This window comes from Sphaerodactylus townsendi, linkage group LG10 (assembly GCF_021028975.2).
Source record: "Sphaerodactylus townsendi isolate TG3544 linkage group LG10, MPM_Stown_v2.3, whole genome shotgun sequence".
Lineage (NCBI taxonomy): Eukaryota > Metazoa > Chordata > Lepidosauria > Squamata > Sphaerodactylidae > Sphaerodactylus > Sphaerodactylus townsendi.
In genome coordinates, this window is record NC_059434.1 from 48,915,632 (window position 1) to 48,935,791 (window position 20,160).

The window sequence follows — 20,160 nt, forward strand, 5'->3', positions numbered from 1 at the left end:
AAACTCTTACGGAGGTTTTCCTGGGCAGTGACATAATGCTATAGGGCTGATCCCCCCACCCCCCCAAGACTCCCCACCAGCTGCTGGACAGTGACTGACAACCCAGTTTCTCACTTTATTTGTAAAACAACCACATCATCTTTCCACTGAAAATACTCAACCAACTTAAAATGCTCAACACAACCATACACACACACACACACACACACACACACACACAGAGAGAGAGAGAGAGAGAGAGAGAGAGAGAGAGAGAGAGAGATTGGAATTACTGATACCCCACCACAAGCCCCATGAATGGCTCTGGAGTAGCTCATAGATCACAGTATGAACTAGTCAGTCATCTTCCTGACAATACTTTAACTTTGCCCAGGTTCTTCTTATAGAAAACAGAGAATTGCACATGTCCATTTGCCTCAGATGGAAGTGATCATCCCCATCACATTCCATAGAATCTGGACACGTTTTGAGATGGGAATTCACACCTGCATTGCAGACCTCCCTTGCTCTGCATCAGGGTGTCTGTGAGAGACACAAAAGAGGCCATAATGTTTTCCTTCAAAGAATTCAGGATTTGTGTAGCTTGCCACGGTCCCTTCTATTTTGGCATCCTTACATTAAGCGTATGAATCTCTACTAAGCCTAGAATCAACTGTTGATATTCCTTTGGTTTTTGATAGGTGCCCGTTCTGCATTTATTCCACAAATCGTCCAGCAGCAATGGAATGCCATTTGAAGACCCACTACAAAATGGAGTACAAGTGCCGGATCTGCCAAGCAGTGAAAGCCAATCAGCTGGAGCTGGAAATGCACATTCGGGAGCATCGCCTCGGTAACCATTACAAGTGCGACCAGTGTGGCTATCTGTCAAAGACAGCCAACAAGCTGATAGAGCATGTGCGTGTGCACACTGGGGAGCGCCCTTTTCACTGTGACCAGTGCAGCTACAGCTGCAAACGCAAAGACAATCTCAACCTGCACAAGAAGCTCAAGCATGCTCCGCGCCAGACTTTCAGCTGTGAAGAGTGCCTCTTCAAGACCACCCACCCGTTTGTCTTCAGCCGCCACGTGAAGAAACACCACAACGGGGACTGCTCCGAAGAGGAGAAAAAGGGCCAGGGGGCCACCTCCAAGGAAGCCGGCTCTCTCCTGGTCGCCAACAGTTCCCGAAGCCTCTTATCGCCTCTCTCAGTGATGTCCGCTTCCCAGGCTCTGCAGACAGTGGCCATGTCGGCTGCTCACGGCGGTGGGGCCGAGCCAAACATGGCGCTTAAGGCCTTGGCCGTCAATGGCACTTCCCTGTGTTTTGACAAATATCGAAACTCTGAATTTGCCCACCTAATTCCTTTGACCATGTTTTCCCCCAAGAACCACTTTGATATCACATTCCACCCTCCCAGGCCACAGACTGTATGTCTGGGTGACTGTTCGCCGAAGCACTCCTTCCTTGCCTACCTGGGACTAACAGAAAGGGCAGAAACTGTCTGAAGACAGCCACGTTCTGTACCAAAAATACTCCCTCTCCCACAACAGACATCCAGAAGGTATATGCATTGCTGTAAACCATGCCCCCAAGAGGTATGACTGGCTGAATATTTGTACTATAGATCATTAGTAGTAAGGTACAGACAAACAACCCCAACAAACCCTGGCTGCGTGTGTCTCCTTCATGCACTGGCATGAAGGCCGCTTTATTAAAATCTTCAGAGAGGTGACCTCCTACATACTTCTACCTTCAGAGGCATGTTCCCAGTACTCTTATCTAACAAACTCTTTTGTCTTGTTTAAGCTGAACAAGAGTGTCCTTAATGGCAAAAGATGACGTATTGAAGCGTTTTCCTTTGGATTGGTGTGTGTGAGCGTGCCGAAAGGAAGCCTGTCTGCCGTGTGCCATGACATTGCTTTTGCACATCTTTTTTTGTACTTTATTCAGTAGGAACACATGAAGCTGCCTTATGCTGAGTCAGACAGCTGGTTCGCCTGGGCTCGTGTTGTCTACTCTTGACCGGCAGCGGCTCTTCAGGGCCCAGGAGTGGGGGTCTAAGGCCAGCACTTGCTTTCAGAGCTTCTTTAACCAGAGAAGGCAGGGGCTGAGGATGGGACTTTTAGACATGCAAAGCATGTGCTCTGCCAGTGATTTGTGACCCCCCACCCTTTGTTATCATTATTGCAATTCTCCATGTTCACTTCCTTGCCCACTTCTCTTTATTTCACAGTTTTAGGAAACAACAGCTCTTAGTCTGAGAAGAAGGGGCACGCCAGGCACTCATGTTTGGGAGTGCAGCATATAGTTGCTGCCTTGGTCTCGGGAGATGGAATTACTTGGAATCCTGCAAAACAAGGTGCTTTTCATGTATTACATTTTTCCTTCCTGGAGCCAATGTCCACGTGAGCAAATGCATGCACACTCTACTATTTGGTCTTTTTTTGGCTGTGTTTGCAAATTGGGTTCCTGCTATGTGCATATGCATTGCTCAGAATTTGCACTCCTGCCACCCTGAAAATGTCACAACGAACACACGTGGACATTACCCCCGCACAGGAAAAATGCGAAGTAGCCCTGAACCTGTTATAGCAGTGACCCACATGAGGGTATGGACAAACCTGCAAACGGGAATTGTGTTTCGTGCACCAAATGGTCAGTTTCTTTCCTTATGTTCATGTAATTCAGGGCCACGTCTTACAGTTCCTTTTGTATTTAAGTACAGATATCAGACTACAAATGCATATTCCAAGAATCAGTTTTAAAGGTAACACATGCACTGCATTGAAATTGCTCTTTTCTTAATATACCGTTTTGATGCAAGAGCCCAACATTCCTCTGTCTGATTTGCCAAGAAAAAAATAATAATTTAAAGTTGCAGCGCTGCATTTTGCAGCTGATGCAAAGAAGTACAACAGGATATTTTAAGAAGGAGCCTTCTAGTCCGGTTCCAATCATGGTATATTATCAACCACACATATTCTCAAAGTGTATCAATGCAGTGTTTAACTTAGTTTGCAAGAGTGTACAAGTAAAATTCTGTGGTGATTAAATCCAGGAAAGGGGATTTTAAAAGGAAAAGTTTGATAAATTCTGGGTGTAATTGCTCAGACTAAATAAAGGCAGGTTTTGCACAGTGCTGGAGTCTTGCACTAGTATGTTTCTCACTTGCAAAGAAAAGTAAGAAAAGAAAGTGTAGAAGATGCTAATGTTTCTTTTGTGAACTGAAGAAATATCAGATTGTATATTTGAAAAGTTAACAGTGCATTCTTTTAAATGAAAAGACAAAAAGGTGCTGTTTAATCAGTATGGTTCTCTTTTATACGCCCAACTTTTCAGCTGTATTTTCAAATTTTGAGTCTCTATATACATTACCCTTCATGTTATTTGTAATCCTTTATATTATTTTGTTAATGCCTACTCGAGTATACCTTTCTAGGAAGCTAACTTTGTATTTCCTTAAAGCTCTCACTTTGTTGTCATTAAAATGACATAACTATTGCACTTTATTGCAGTAAGAAGCAAATGTGGCATTCCTATTAGAAGATCTAAGTCAATTGATAACTTTTTCCCCACCGATTATTTTTTTCTCCTCACTCATGCACTGATGTTTATTGTACATCACATCCAGTTTCTGCCACTAAACACATGTGGGAAGGAATCCAAGTCTGTATATATGTTACAATACTAGAAACTGTTTACAGTGGAGGATGAGAAGGAAGAATCCCTAATGAGTTACAACATTAAAGCAAAATAACTTTAATGTTGATTAAATAACTTTAATCAAGGTAATGAGCTCATGCAGGAATATAGTCAGCATGTTGCTTCACCTGGCTAATGTATTACAGTTAAATGTCATTGTTTGAGTTGTTCCTAATGCATCTTGTTAATTGCTCTTGTCTTGATTAAAACTGCTTTTTGGTACTCATCCTAGGAGTTTCTCTGCTGGCAAATTGTTGCTTAGCATAAAGTCCAGTGAAGTGTCATTACTTGAGACCTTACAGGGGAATTCTGCCCCCAGGTATGATGGCATAGCAGGGCCCATCAGTAGTCACCCATCCATGATGTGGCAGAGCATCATCATGCAAATTCTGCTTCCTGGCAAAGGGATAGGTAGAGAAGAGGTCTATGGTGGAGGGAGGGCTGGTGACCCCTCAGCTGCACAGCACAGCATCCAAAGGGAATAGCAGCCATGGCAGGCCTACCTAAGTCAGATGCCACTGTGAACTGTGTCAATGCAGTGAGCTGCTGTTCTGCATAACACCGCAGACCTGACCTACTTCCTTTTTCCAGAATGCTGCTACAACTAGATTGGCAGACACTCAAACGGCCACATTTCCTATCTATCTATGTGGTTTTTGGATATAATCTTGATTCATTAACTGCAGTCTTGCAACTGAGTGGAATCGGCTCAGTTGCATCCTTTGCTAGGAATTTTAAGAGAAGAAGGATTTATCCACTAGGAAGCTATTTACAATTAGCGTTTTTCAAAAATAAAAAGAGTTCAGGGCCTAGCAATTACTATAATTAACTAAATGCACTCAAGATGTTTCTGGTTGACTCTCTAAACGATAAAGGAGAAAATACTAACTAGTTTGCCAGCAGGTAAGCTACACACACATAGGAATGTTAAAGGAAGATGTTCCATAACCCAAACTCAAAGAGTGGTGGAGTCTCCTTCTTTGGAGGTTTTTAAACAGAGACTGGATAATCGAATGTCAGGAGTGCTTTGATTGTGTGTTCCTGCATGGCAGGGGGTTGGACTTGATTGCCCTTGTGGTCTCTTCCAACTCTATGATTCTATGATTCAAACAAATGGTGCAATATACATAGGAACGTCAAGCAATGGGAGTATTATGATGCTGTAAGCAACTTAATGCCTTGGGTTTAACCATTTTCCTTTGTATTTTGTCTGTCATAGTTATGCTTAATGTAATTGGGCAGCTTTATTTAGCACTTTGGACACTGAAATTTCTGGAAAGTTAGTTATACATGACTTATGAGTGAGAAAGAGAATGCGTCTGGAGGTGTTTTTATTTTTTTAAGAAAAAATATACAGTATTTATAAGGCCCTCGCATATACGGCAATTGACGCTAAAGAAAGGAATGCTCTCTATAGATACCCTTTGCTTGTTTCACATTTCTGATGGATTCTGTCAGGACGCTCACTTTATATCTCCTTTTCCCGCTATGCATTCTTTAAAATAGACCGGTTTCATTGGTTTCACATTTTCCATTCAGTAATTTGGTTTCTACCTTTCAGCACTTTTCTTGCTTCCTTCTCTCCTTTCTAACTTGCTGTATCATATTCAAATATCACACTGTCAAGGTTTGTGTACATTAATGGAAATTTGTATTGTATAAAGCTTTTTTTTGCATTATAAGGCTGTACAGGGTCATTTTGACAGTAACTGGTATATTTCTTTGCATCTTACGTTGCATTGCCAATTTCTAGTGTATCCAGTTTGGAAGTATATATACTCTAATTAAAAACAAAGTTGGCTATATGCTGTCATCGTTTGTGCCTCTGTTCTCCACTGTTTTGTTATTTAGCAAGTACAGAGTTAGACATTTATATAAAGTACTGATGGGAATTTAAAGGAACAAAGGAACGAAGAAGTAAGTAAAGCCACCTAATTGACTGCTGGCTAACCTTTACTATGCGTAAGTTCACAAGGTTATTTTTAAAATCTAGATAGCCCTGCCACGTTAAATCTGATTTAAAAGAACACCTAATGTATTCTATTGTAATTTTTAAGCTGAACCGTCTTTACTGCACCTTGATTCTGTCGTCCAAGTGTTAAGAAAGCCAGTGCAATGTAGTTGGAGCTAGTGTGTTGGAGTTAGACGTGGAGAACCCCGGTTCAGTTCCCCCTCCCAGCCATGATGCTCTATGGGTGGTATCACCTTTGGAAAATCACTTTCTTTGCTTCAGCTTTACGTACCACACAGAATTGCTGTTAAATTAAATTGCCACTCTGCACTCTTTGGAGGAAAGGTAAACAAAAGAAGTAAACTAAAGAAGTAAACCAAATTATTATACGACACATTCTTCCATTGGAACTCTATTTCCTGGAGACCAAAAGATCTTTTCTTACAGTACACCAATTTACTGGCAGTATGGCAATGTAGATGCAAGTTTATCATATATTTGGAAAAGGTACTATCACATTCAGCGACATTAATAATCAAATTTTGAATAAGACTGACTAATATTGCTATCTTCTATGATATAATAGTTGGAATAGCAAGAATACTTACAGCCCCATTCAGATCCTGAGGCGTCCAGGGACGGCATCATTGCCGCAATACCTCCAGAGAGCTTCCAGGCGGCACAGGGGTGAGCTAAAAGAAAAAAAATCAGCCATCTGGAAGTCCTCCATAGTTGGCTCCACCTCTGGGAATGCCCCAGTCTTCCCCCCACCCACACTGTTCTTCCACAGCAGTGCTCACATCCAGGTTTTGCCACCACAGAGGTACTCAGCTGCTGGCAACCCCGTGCCAAACACACAGCCCCCCCCCCCCCCCCCGGCTCAATTTGGATTGGGCTGCCTGGCTCAAAACAGAAGACAGAGTGTGGCTGTTCAGTGTCTATTGGCACAACCTCAAAAAAGCCTGGAGATGCTATCGTAGACTTGCATGGTTGAAGTTAGATGTGAAGATCTGGAAAGGACAGGAAAACTATATAAGGAAGACAAATATTTGTGGGACTTTTTCTCACTATTGGAATGACTAAGGCAAGAAAATCATTGCCAGGGCTCAAGATGCTGAGGTTCTGAATTACGTACTATTATTTTTTATAAACCTTTTTATAACTTAATGTGTAATTTGTGATCAATTTGGTTGTAGTTTCTGAATATTAAATAAATGTAAAGTTACAAATTTATTTTAAGTTAAAAACGTTGTACAACTAGGTGAGCCGGCATTGATTGTTCAGCACCAGTTTTGAAAATACTTTCCAGGAAAGATTGGGACATTGTAAAATCTTGTTTGTCAGAACTATATCCTTTTTTTAAAAAATTATATATTTACTCATTGCATTAGCATCTGCTTTTTGATCAAATGCCTAAAACAGCTCAAAAAATTGTAAAAATGCAGCAGATTCTAGGTGGAAAGCACATTTCAATGTAACATTCAGGCTACAATATAAATAAGACTTGTGGAGAGAGATGCAGACAACAGAAGGAAGCAAAGTATTTTTAAAATTCTGAACTCCAAACATCCAGAAACAAAAACCTAAACAAAAGCAACATTCACTCATGAAATGTTTAATTCCATTGAAGGTGGGGTAGGGAAGAGGTCAAAGGGGGAACCAGGACAAAGGGTGGTCTTGGCCAGTGCGAAGCTGCTATAAAATGGCTTCCATGGGGAAGAGGCAGAAGTAGGGTTTCACTGAACTGTACACAGGTATGTAACAGCTGGCTCCCACAACATTAAAGGTCTTGGAGAGAAAGGACTAGAGCACACCACAGTTATTCCAAAACCAATGAGGCCTAAGGAAGGAAAAGAGATTTAAACTATTTTAAAACATTTTAAGTCATTTGGAGGTGTCTGATCAAAAAGTAGAATACAAAGTAAATTAAGAAATGGTTCCTTAACCTGCCTTGCTTTACCTTCTGGTTTTCTGTACTACCATAGTACAGTGTATCCTACTTGGCAGGTTTTTTTAGCCAGGATTAAGCTACTAATAATGTATCATTTTCCTTCAAGACTCAGTGATTTTTAAAAAACATGTGCATGACAGCTTTGTAACTTTCAAGACCTATTCTTGATCAGTTTAGCAGAAGTAGGAGACCTGATCATGTTCGAATTTGTAGATAAAGATTTGTTTCTTCCATTAACAACATACAAAAAACTCTGTGTACATCAGTGAATATACAAACTTCTAGATCAAGGAGAAAATGCCACAGTGATAATGTTTTTGCATTTTATATTTATAGTAATATTCTGCATCTCTAACAACCTGAACTAAATAGTTTTCCTGAACACACACTCTATATCTATATCTATCTGTCTATATACATATACATACATACATATATACATATACATATACATATACATATTATTATTATTATTATTATTATTATTATTATTATTATTATTATTATTATTATTATTATTATTTATAAACCGCCCTCCCCCGAAGGGCTCAGGGTGGCGAACAAACAAATAGATAGAGCACAAATAAAATCAAATTTTTAAATTGTTATTAAATATGGCTCTATATGTTAAAATCGACCCCCATCGACACATACATACATATATACACATATATATGCATACATACATATATATGTATGTATGTATGCCCCATTATATATATATACACACACACACACACAGTGCACAAGAATCAGTACTAAAACAGTCCTTCGTGATGGGCATATAAGGCCTCAGACGCCCACATTCCCTAGACCAGCTTTGTAACACAAAGATGGCCCTGAGGAGGGAAGGAATTCTGTATGTGCCAGTGGCGTAGTGCCCATGGGGAGGGGGGGCAACGCCCCAGGCAGAGCCACAGCAGAGGCATTGAGGGGGCATTCCAGGGCGGGGGCAGACAGTGGTGCAGCAGCACAGGGCGTGCGCACACCCTGAGCGCAGTTTCTCCTTACTCTGACTCTGGCATGTGCATATTCTGGCAAAACAGCTCAAAAATGCCCTATTCACACTAGAGCCGCTGCAATGGTGGAGATTAAGCAAGGAGCCACAGGAAAGGAAGAAGCATGGATGCACACTTTCCCACAGGGGAAAGGATATGGGCAGATAAACGCACACAAAAGTTTTGAAAGGTTCATACTGAAAATTGTTTGCAATGCGGAACCCAGTGAGAATATCCTGGTTGTTGGACAACATCATTTCAGTCTTCTCTACCATTCAGTAGCCTAGGATGAAAGATAAAAATAAGGAAAAGAAGCTGAAACTTTGAGAATCTGTGCTATAAAAGTGAAGAAAGGAATCTAAATGAAAATTAAAAAGGCAGAACTCAGTTCACCATATTCACACACATGCACTTTCCAGAGCTGAATTGCACCAAGGGGTATTATTGGAGATGCAATACTGACTGCATTATGATTGATCTATCATAAAAGGAAAGAAGACAAGTTAGACGTGCATTACTTTTAAATAACACGTTTGGGTATATAGCTGGAGAAACTACTGACTACCTTTTTGATGTGCCTTGAGCTGTATTCTCATCTGCATTAAGCTAGATAACCAGCCACATATTTCTGTATGGGTTAACCTCCAGCTCTTCATTTTGCAGAAAGAGGGGTCTTGCAGCTCAGCTTTGGACCTGTAAGCTTCACTGCCAAATCCCTGAGGTGAGGTGACAAGCTGTGGTTAGTCCATGCTGAGGTAAATATATTCTACCCACACAGAGAGATACTCTATTTAGTTGCTTCACACAGTCTAGGAATGAGGCCTGGCTCAACATAAGCTCTAAAAATCCCTGTTTCTCAAATTAACTACAAACCCCAATAACTTGAACTGAAAAAGACTTTGAATACAGAACACAAATACAAGCCATTGTTTCTCCTCTGCTTCCTCTTTGCAAGTGATAAACAATAATCATTCTCCTGGCAGAAACACCCTCTTTGTTATCAGAGCTTAATTTGAGACAAGACTCACTAGAACATACTTCTAGAATGTGTTTTGTCTGCCAGAGTTCACGTGCTTTGCATTGATATGTTCCACTAAAGGACATTTTCCCGCCCCATTATTTCCAAACGCTGCTTGGTAGTGGGGCTTGTAGAGAAAATTCACCCCCACCCCCACCCCATGCAGTGCTATCCCCAATCCGGCAATAGTGGTTTCATCTCTACGCAATGTAACTGGAGCAGAGGGGATAATTTTTGCATTTGTTTCTTTAAAGAGTGTGTGTGTGTGCATTCACATGTGCACTAAGTGCTAGAAACAGAAAATTCACATTCTACATTTTTAAAAAAGAGATCTAAAAAGGGTAAAGTATTTTTGAGCCTGGCACCATTTTTAGGTCTTAAGGAAACACAACAAAATGGAAAGGGCTCCAAAAGTTCTCACTTGTGGGACAAGGCAGCAAGTGCTCATCTTTATCAAAACTAATAATGAAGAAGGCCAGTTAGCTGTATTGTCAACCATGGCACAGGCACTATCCAATTGGTGCTCTGCTCACAGACACTGAAGAATAGTTCTGGCAGCACTATTAAGAGGGGCTGGCTTGCAAATGTCAACTGAAAATCCCTAAGACATTGTGAGAGTGTGGAGAAAGGGGTTGTGAGTCACAGATGAGCAGTAGAAAAAAAATGCTTCCAAGTGTCAGAAAAGTATCTCTGCATATCCTTAGAATGAAAACTGCAAATTCTTTAAGGTTAGCGCTCAAATAAATTAGGTTTACATACCCTTCATCTCCAGGTTGTGTATCAAGGTCAACCTCAAACATAGAAGATAGACTATCTGTGAGCTGAACCCAATAATAAATGCACAGATAGATTCCTGCATTACTCTGGAAACATCTGAGGCTATACTTGTATTCATTACCCCATGGAGGAAAGTAAAAATTACATGACCATTAAATGAAAATTGCAATGGCATACGCCTTGCTGTTGACAAGCCATCCCCAGCCTTTGAAGACAGTGCACAAATATTGTCTGAATGCCCTCCCAAGTCCCTTATCGAAACAGCCACATTTGCAGATGGCAAGAAGAAATACACCTTGGCTTTTCTGCAGCACTAAATATGCCACGTTCTTGTATCCCTTCACTTGGTACAGGTTTTTTTCTTTTTTAATTGCCTAGTTGCCACAATCTGCTAACCATTATTTCAAGGTAATCCTGCTGGAGTCAATAGGATTATTCTGGAACACACGGCTAGAAGATTGCAGGCTCAATCTTGCCGTTCTCATCTATGCAATTTCCACTAGCTTATCTGCTTCAGAATTAGCCAGCCTCAAGTGAGCGTGCTTTCCTGCGCAAAGCCAAACCAGTGCTGGAAAGGGGGCAAAGCTGAGTGTGTGTACCTCTTCCTGTTGGGTATATATAGATACAGATATATTAGCAGAGTGGAACAGAAGAGACAGATTCTCAGTTGCTTTTTATATATGAGTTTACTAACTATAACGGGAGAGTCACATGGAGATAAAATAAATCCTTTCTTTCCTGTTACACATCTACATCACTGTACGTTTGGTTACATCTTGGTACCTGTCTGCTGTCTTGTGCTCATGGTGGTGGTGGTGATGGTGTGGAAACAAAGGAACAGAGTTAACTTTATAACTGCAGCTGTGCATGCTCACTAACATGTAAGCAACGGCTATCTGACTGACCAATAGCTAATCAATAGATCAGGTCATAACATAAACAGTGACTTCAGCAACCTTTACATACAAACAGTTAACCCTTTTATGACTGAGTTGTGACAGATACTTGCAAAATCCCAACAATATCCACCATTACAAGTCTTCATTTGGCAATGGATTAAGAACTCTGCTATGACTGTAAAGTCCTCAGACCTGAAAGAATTGCAGCAGTGCTCCACAATAGCAAAAATGAATGTAACAAACCTTGGACAGCCTTGTCTTCTAAAGAAAGGGAGCCCCGTGAGGAGAATTTGGAAGAGAGAAGCAGCAGAGAAAGAGAGGATTTAACCCCAATATCCTCCACAACTCCCCACCCCTCAGACCATTTTCCTCCCCTTTCACAGGTTTCTGGTGCATGTTTTCCCTCAAAATCATATCTGAATCCCTCTAGGGAGGAATGGAAAAGCAGTGAAGAGGGAAAAGGCTAACATTATAGTCCTAAGCAGAGCGACACCATTTAAGCCCACTGGGGCGTTTTCCCCACGGACCATATATCCTGGGATAAGGAGGTGAAACATCCAGGTTCAGCCATGACTACCACATGGCTTCCGGGGGTAACTCAGGCCCGCCCCGTGAGATTTCCCTTAACCCGTGCCTTTAAAAAAACAATAAAATTGGCGGTTCTTTTTTAAAAACCGCGTCGCTCCCACTCCCATGCAAACACTGCAGGAGATGGACTGGTTTATTTTTCCCGCCTCGCCACCTGCAGCCAATCAGAAAGTCAGAAAAATGGGACAGTTCACACATGCGCAGCAATGTTGGCGAGGAAAATGAAAGTAAATCGGGGGCCATGCATAATCTCCTGGAGTTCTTCCTCCCGGCCTGAATGCGCTAACAGGCTGCCATGTGGAGGGAGAAACTGAGATAGAAATATCCCAGTATGTATGATCTCGGTTTTCCTCCAGGATATATTGGCCATGGGGGAAAACTCCTGGGTTCAATAGACTTAGAGGGGCATAAACTCTGGTTAGCGTAACTCTGCAAGTATATTTCATCTACCTCCTGTGCTCCAAATCACCCTCTCCTTCTGCCAGTTTTCCTGAGAAGAGCTAACCCAGCCAGGGGGTTAAGAACATAAGAACAAGCCAGCTGGATCAGACCAGAGTCCATCTAGTCCAGCTCTCTGCTACTCGCAGTGGCCCACCAGGTGCCATTGGGAGCTCACATGCAGGATGTGAAAGCAATGGCCTTCTGCGGGTGTTGCTCCTGAGCACCTGGTCTGTTGAGGCATTTGCAATCTCAGATCAAAGAGGATCAAGATTGGTAGCCATAAATCGACTTTTCCTCCATAAATCTGTCCTAGCCCCTTTTAAAGCTATCCAGGTTAGTGGCCATCACCACCTCCTGTGGCAGCATATTCCAAACACCAATCACACGTTGCGTGAAGCAGTGTTTCCTTTTATTAATCCTAATTCTTCCCCCCAGCATTTTCAATGAACTCCCCCTGGTTCTAGTATTGTGAGAAAGAGAGAAAAATTTCTCTCTGTCAACATTTTCTATCCCATGCATAATTTTATAGACTTCAATCATATCCCCCCTCAGACGTCTCCTCTCCAAACTAAAGAGTCCCAAACGCTGCAGCCTCTCCTCATAAGGAAGGTGCTCCAGTCCCTCAATCATCCTCGTTGCCCTTCTCTGCACTTTTTCTATCTCTTCAATATCCTTTTTGAGATGTGGCGACCAGAACTGGACACAATACTTCAAGTGCGGTCGCACCACTGTTTTATATAAGGGCATGACAATCTTTGCAGTGTGATTATCAATTCCTTTTCTAGTGATCCCCAGCCCGTGTGTTGTGTTTTTTTCCAGTACACATATAATACTACCTTCAGAAATAAAACAAATCAGAACCATTGTGCTTGCTCGCTGTGGCTGGAATTGCTGGAAGCTTCCAAGTACCGGTAATCTGAAAATATATGACTCAGGTGAAAGCTGGGAGGTAAAGGAGAGAGAATGAACTAGGCAAGGGAGCTTTTCCCCAGGACCTACACTCAATCCAAGCCTTTACAAAACACCACCAGGCTTGACACAATTGATTATTATGCATAAATGAAACATGCATTCAATTAGGTAAGGGACAAGTAAACTTGAATAGAAAATTAATCTCAATTTTCTCTCAACTCTCTTCTTCAGCCACCTGCCTGAGTCTACCTCATTGTTTGGAAAACCAGCAAGGGATAGCCCAACAGACGCAAAAAGAAAATCGCTATTAACATTTCCAGTGCTCTGGGTTTTTTTCAGAGGTTAAGAGCTTGATATTCAGAAAAGATCACACATCTTGATCCAACGTGGCTACATGGACAATCCTGATGGGAGAAGCTGTTTTCTTTGGAGGGGATCTCACACTGACTTTAATGTAGTGGTGCCTATTCCGACTGGGGATTTGCACATAAATAAACACCACCAAATATGTTATCACCATAAATTGGCTACGATTTGATGGCATTTTTCGCATACATCAGACATGTCACAAGTCCCCGGTACAATGTCCTTGTGAGAAAAGTTGCACATCCCCCTAAAGTCCGCATATGTAGATACCAGGAGCAGCAGGTACTCCTGTCATATTTAATCACTTATATGATGTTGTGCTTGTGTGTTTCCTAAGTGCAGTCCTCCTACAACAGCTCCTTGCAACTCCATGGGATAAAAACATACAGGGATGGTTTCTACCCTCCCACCCCCCCCACCCCCACAAGACTAATAGTGGATGGGTTACATGAGGTCAAGAGACTGCATGAACAAGGGATAATTTTCCCATCTCTCCAATGTGGACTAGAGAAGATGGTGTAAAGTACGGAGCAGAAAGAGAGGAACTCATATCATTGTTCGGCGATGAAGCACACTTAGGTGGCTTTGAGGTTCCACAAATTGCTGTAGATGTAAAGAGGAATAAACAACTCATGTATGCCACACCCTAATCTCCTTAGAAAAAGGAGAGATAGGATGTAAATGTGGTGGATAGATACAGATAGTTATGTGAACCCTGCTGTTCTTAAAAGATTTTCTCTTGCATAGGAGTTTGGCAGGACTTGGAACGAGCATTGCTCTACAGCACCATCTAGAGGTTTTATGCAAGCATTGCACATCAGACTTACCCCTCAGCTGCTACCAGTTGTTACCCAAAGTACTTGTCTTCCTCCAGATGTTTTCAAGGCCTTCTCATCCAGAAGCCTCTCATTGCCTTTCACTGTTCAATTATCAATAGCTATTTTAAAGCCATAATTGCTACACAACCACATCTTCAGAAGTTTTTTGTCTAGCTGTTCTATTTTTATTCCACCATCTTACAAGCACCTCAGGGCACCGTGCACAGTTTTCTCTTCCACATCTTTGTCTCACATCTTTGTCTCACAACAACCGTGAGAGGTAGAGAGCAAATGGCCGGCCCTCGTTCTTCCCCCACCCCGCCCAGCTTCATCACAAAATGAGGAGTTAAGGCCAGGTCTCTCCTGTCCTAAACTCAAATTCTAACCACTGTACCAAACTAAACTATATACGTTATGTTAGTTTATTTTTACCACTGTCAGCTGTCACAATGTGTTTAGCATTGACATAGTGTCCAGGTAGATAGTGGTGCTGGTTTACCAAGAACAGTTTAGAGCGGTGGAAAGGGAAGATTGAGATGTTACTAAAAAGATGTAGAAGAAGAAGAAGAGTTTGGATTTATATCCCCCCTTTCTCTCCTGCAGGAGACTCAAAGGGGCTTGCAATCTCCTTGCCCTTCCCCCCTCACAACAAACACCCTGTGAGGTAGGTGGGGCTGAGAGAGCTCCGAGAAGCTGTGACTAGCCCAAGGTCACCCAGCTGGCGTGTGTAGGAGTGTACAGGCTAATCTGAATTCCCCGGATAAGCCTCCACAGCTCAGGCGGCAGAGCTGGGAATCAAACCCGGTTCCTCCTGATTAGAAACACGAGCTCTTAACCTCCTACACCACTGCTGCTCCAGTAGAGGAAAAGTTACCCTACACAGATATTATGCATAATGTTATGGCTACTTTACAGGCTGAAGACAAATTATCTTCAGTGTTAGACATACAATAAGCAGAGATAAAGGAGAGATGTACCTCTTTCTCTACGCACTCCTAAACTTGTAAAACAAGAGAAAAGGCCTCCTTCGCAACAAACTCTATAATGACTGTGTCCTAGTGATAGAAGAACTATGTCAGAAGCTAAAAACACTGATTACAACCTAGTATTGAGTTTATTTGAAAAAACTTGTAACCACAAACCCCGACCACAAAATAGATTGGACTGCGTGCTTCTTGTAGAATTGCCGGAGCAACATTTGCAAAAAATAAGGACCAACTACATGAAAGCACAGTTCTCAAAAGAGCTGGAGCAACAGAGAAGGCACAACAAGGATATAAAAAGTAGCTGTCAATCGCCTTCATTCAGATTATGCACAGTGACCGTGGATTCTTGCTGGTTGGAGGTCCACCAAGCTGGGCAAGGACAGCAGATCTGCTTCCCTGACAGCCTGCGGCACTAATGCGGGGACAGGACACTGAGGAGCATTGCATGTGCTTCAAGTCTGAAGAGATGTGGGCAGGTTCCAAACAGTGCAACCAGCTAATCGGAACCACCACAGCTCCACAACTGTAGTAGCTCCAACCATTTCATTCAGCACAAAGTGTGTGTAAAGCTAGATGTTAGAAAGACAGTAGTTGATGCACACTGTTCCTGGCCACCCCATTTCAAGCCAGCAAATGCAGAGAGTCAGTCTGACTGTAATGTGGAATTTTGGCGTTCCAGAAGCAAGGGAAATTAAATATGCTCCATAGGAACATTATAGACTTAGGGCCACCCAGCAGCAGCACTACCTGTCTTCCCATTTATATAATCCAAGTGCATCATGGAAGCTTCTTTCCTGTGGTTGAATCCTTGGCTGCTCTGGTAATGCCTGATGAACAGAATCAAACATGACAGGCAAACATCAAGGAAAATTTCCATGTCAGGGCCCTGCCACTATGGGAACTTTCCATACAATCCCATTAATCAAGCATTCCCATAGCAGCATGAGGTCCAGCCGCAAAAGGAAGCCACTCCAATGCTACACTAGTTCCATATGAACCAGGCCTCAGTCTCCCCCCCACAATCGAGTACAGGACTTGCCAAGGCAGATGGAGATGAAACTTTCTAGGAATTGTACAATGGGTTGCCAGAATCTCAGTCTGTCTGTTGGAAGTGTGCTTTAGCTTCTAAGGGGTGACTCCTCTAGTTTCTGATCAAGTCATTCACCAAATACTGGCAGCTGTTTTTCATCATAGGCCCAAACTGGGATAAACAATGAGATCATTCTCTCCTCTCTGACAGCATGCAAAAGCACTCTTGGGAAATTAGTTGTACTCTTACTAACCAGAAGGGATATCAAAGCGCAGGGAAGCTTTTGCTCCGACCACCCAAAATCATCCAAAGATTTCATGAGACGTGTCTCACTGCCAGTCAGATTTTTAACGAAGTATTTCACAGTTGTCCGCCTTTTTTATTTTGGGTATAAGATGTACCTCATGCTTTTCTATCATTAAGTACATGTGATACACACAATTTTCTCAAGGTCTTCTCTACTGTATGGCCAATGCTAATTCTTATCTCTTAACATAAACTGCAAAAAATTATACTGTACACAGCCTGGTAACCACCCTTAAAAGGCAACCCACCTGAATGTATAACAACAGGTTTGCAGTTCAAGAAATTATGAGTAACAAATTCTCAGAACACATTGTGGATTTTAGGGTACCACTAAGGGGCAGCAAATTCTAAATCATTTCATTTATTGTTATATATTTTCTGTTGAGGGCACAATATGGATTTTCTGCAAAGGAGCTTTCAAAGTCCATTCTACCACCTCATTTTCCAGCACAAGAACTGCAGCACAAGTATGGCGTTGACTTCTGTACTTCTTAGAGATCTAGAAAAGTTTGTAGGATAACCCTTGGCTAGGCCCTGGGGCACTCTCTCAGCCTAACCTACCTCTCAGGGTTGTTGTGATTATGAAGTGGAGGGGAGAATTAATTAAGCTGCTTTGTATCTCCGTTGGAAAGAAAAGCAGAGTATAAATGCATTAATTAAATAAAGTTACCTGCATTAGTTTTGCCCACCTGAGGCCCTTTCCGCACAGCAAATGTATAATGGGTTGCAGTCGGGATACAGTAACCCGTTTTCCTGTTTTTGCATTCACATGCATCCATATAGGCAACAATTGGAGCCCACGGAAACAATCCAGGTTGCTGTCACATCTTTGCAAGGAGACGGATCTCTTTTTAAAAATTTACTTCCCACCCATGCATAGCTTCGCAGGCATGTACAAATGAACCCCCCTCAGCCAGGCTGATGTTTCATGATACAACCATCTGCACTTGTGTAGCTACGCAGATGTAAGCTGAGAAATATATTAAAAAGGAAAACAGAAGCGAATAAAGCGTCTCTTGCCTGGTCGTTCGCTCCCGAGCAGCTGCAACCCAGGATTTTTTAAAAGACTCATGAATAGCGTGATTCTAAAAAAAATCCAGTTTGAGGAAAATAACACAGGGCAGACTCGTTTTAGGAGCAGGATCTGTGTGAAGTCCCCACCCCCCCAATGGGTTTTTTACCATCTGATACTCATGGTTATTGGCCCATGCAGAGGGGGTCTTAGTGTTTCAAAAGGGGGGGAGAAGAAAGATATGCTAAGTGGGGTTGAAAATCACAATGCTGTTCTTTAGATAATGTTTTAATTATCGCATTATTTAATTATCGCATTATTTAAGTGTGTGTGTGTGTGTGTGTGTGTGTGTGTGTGTGTGTGTGTGTGTGGTTCCTGACCTTCAACACATTGTTTATCACACACAAAAGCACTACCTCACCATTTACTAGGAAATCATTAAGTATTTTTGTGCCTCCTTCCACTTGCTTGAGTATTCCCCCCCCCCCCGAACCGGATGTGTGTGTGTGTGTGTGTGTGTGTGTTGCAAGGACTTTTGCATCTGAAAGGAAGGAAGCTGCTGTGATTCAATATCCAGTCAAAAACCTACAAACTCCAAACATTTCAGTTGTGCCCCCAAAGTGCCATTTTCCCTGTCCTTGAAATGTGTGTCATGTAGAAGCTTTAATTAGAATCTAATTTCACAACATACAAAAAGAATGGTGAGATAATACTTTCAGTAAGAAATATTCAGTGGTGAAAGAATGCATGCTTTTAAACCATAACCTTGTACCACACACACACATAATGCACAGTAAAATAAAACCATGTCTGTTACTGAGCTAAATAATGTTTACAATGTGGATGCCACCTTTCAAGTTACATAGAACTGTACAGGTAACAGAAAGAAAAACAAAAAGGGAAAAGTGAAGGAAAAGAAAGTAATGGATAGATCTGGACTCAAGTTTTCCCAGTGAAACTGCGTTGCTTAAAACAAGGGAAAGGTTGGTGTGAAGATAAATTAGACTCCCATGAAACAAGAAAGGCAGAAAATATTTAATGAACTAACAGAGCTCTTCATCAAGAGAAACTCTGAAACGTTGTTAGTATAAAAATCTACTCAGGGTAATTAACCCCCTAGTACTTTGCTGATATTCAGTTATCCCTTCCACATTGCTGGGTTTAGTGGAGTGGCGTCCCCTCGCGATCTGGAAATTCGCATAAAAATTTTTTGCCCTCCCTTCATATCAGAGAATAAGCCCGATTTTTCTTTTTCTTTTTTTTAACTTTAAAAACAAAATTGTGTGCATTAATGGCATTACAAGATAAAAACATGCTGATATTATACTATACTATACATATATTTTATGAATTTCTGAGTTTCTAAACCTTTTCTCTGTTATCTACAGGCCTTCTTGTGTTGCCTGCAGCTTCTGCAAAACTCCCTCCAAAAATCCCATTTAATTTCTTAGCTGAACCCGCGATATATCAAAACCACAAATGCGTAAAGTTGCTATTTGGAAGGGATAACTGCAAATGTCCCTTTTTAATTCTATTTTTTCAAGCTTGAAATTACAAAATATCCCTCTCCTCCAATTTATTCCACAGTTAGTCCATCTCAGTCACACAGATGGCAAACCATTTTGTGAGGTGATGTCCTTTTGGACATTTTCTATCTAAAAATGGCCCTGGCTAGTCCATGCTTTCTGTAAGCGTTGCTGGAGTGCCAGCCTACAAGCTGGGAGACCCTGGATCAAATCCTCATTCTGCCACAGAAGCTTGCTGGATATCTTTGGACAAGTCACACACATCCAGCTTACCCTGCCTCACAAGGTCTTGGGAATAAAAAATGGAGGAAAGGGGAACAACATAAACTACTTTGGATCCCACACGAGGGAGAAAGGTGGGGGTATGGAAGAAGCAAGTAACCTATTTCATATAGCACCCACCGGTCTCTGGTCAGCAGTACTCAGAAAAAATGTTTATTTATTAAATTCATTAAATTTCTGGATCGCTCTCCTGTTATACAGACTCCCAGTAGTTTACAGCCTTTAATGCGATAAAACAGTGAAATAAACAATCATTGAGCCCAAGAATATAAACCCAGTGGAGGACAGGGTAAATATAATGTAGTAACAGAACAAGAGAAAAACAAAACAAAAAAATGAAAGAAAGTGGAAAGGGAAAAGGAAGAAGGGGAGGGAAATGGGAAGGGAGGCCAGCAAAAATGGACAATCAGTGCTGCAGCCCTCAACCTCAGGCCTGGTCGAACAGCTCCGTTTTGCAGGTCCTGCAGACCTGCAATAGATCCTGAAGGGCCATGGTCTGATTAGATTGGATATTACACCAGGCCAAGGCCAGTGAAAAAGATATTACAACAGGCCAGGAACAGCCAGTGAAAAAGTGAGCAGTAGCTTTGGCTGGATCCAAAGGGTCCAATGAT

General features: G+C 41.9%; 1 protein-coding gene across 5 annotated transcripts in view; it reads left to right on the top strand.

The window, feature by feature from the left end:
• The window catches only part of ZNF827 (zinc finger protein 827), a 123,679-nt gene extending 118,191 nt beyond the window's left edge, over positions 1-5,488 (top strand). For 4 of the 5 annotated variants that reach the window (XM_048509168.1, XM_048509169.1, XM_048509170.1 and 1 more), the window contains one exon: positions 681-5,488. In XM_048509168.1, the coding sequence (XP_048365125.1) occupies positions 681-1,488 (808 nt within the window). In that variant the 3' untranslated portion in view covers positions 1,489-5,488. The remainder of the gene's footprint in view (positions 1-680) is intronic. The other variant, XM_048509173.1, reaches the window with a different exon arrangement.
• The last annotated feature ends 14,672 nt before the right edge of the window (positions 5,489-20,160 follow it).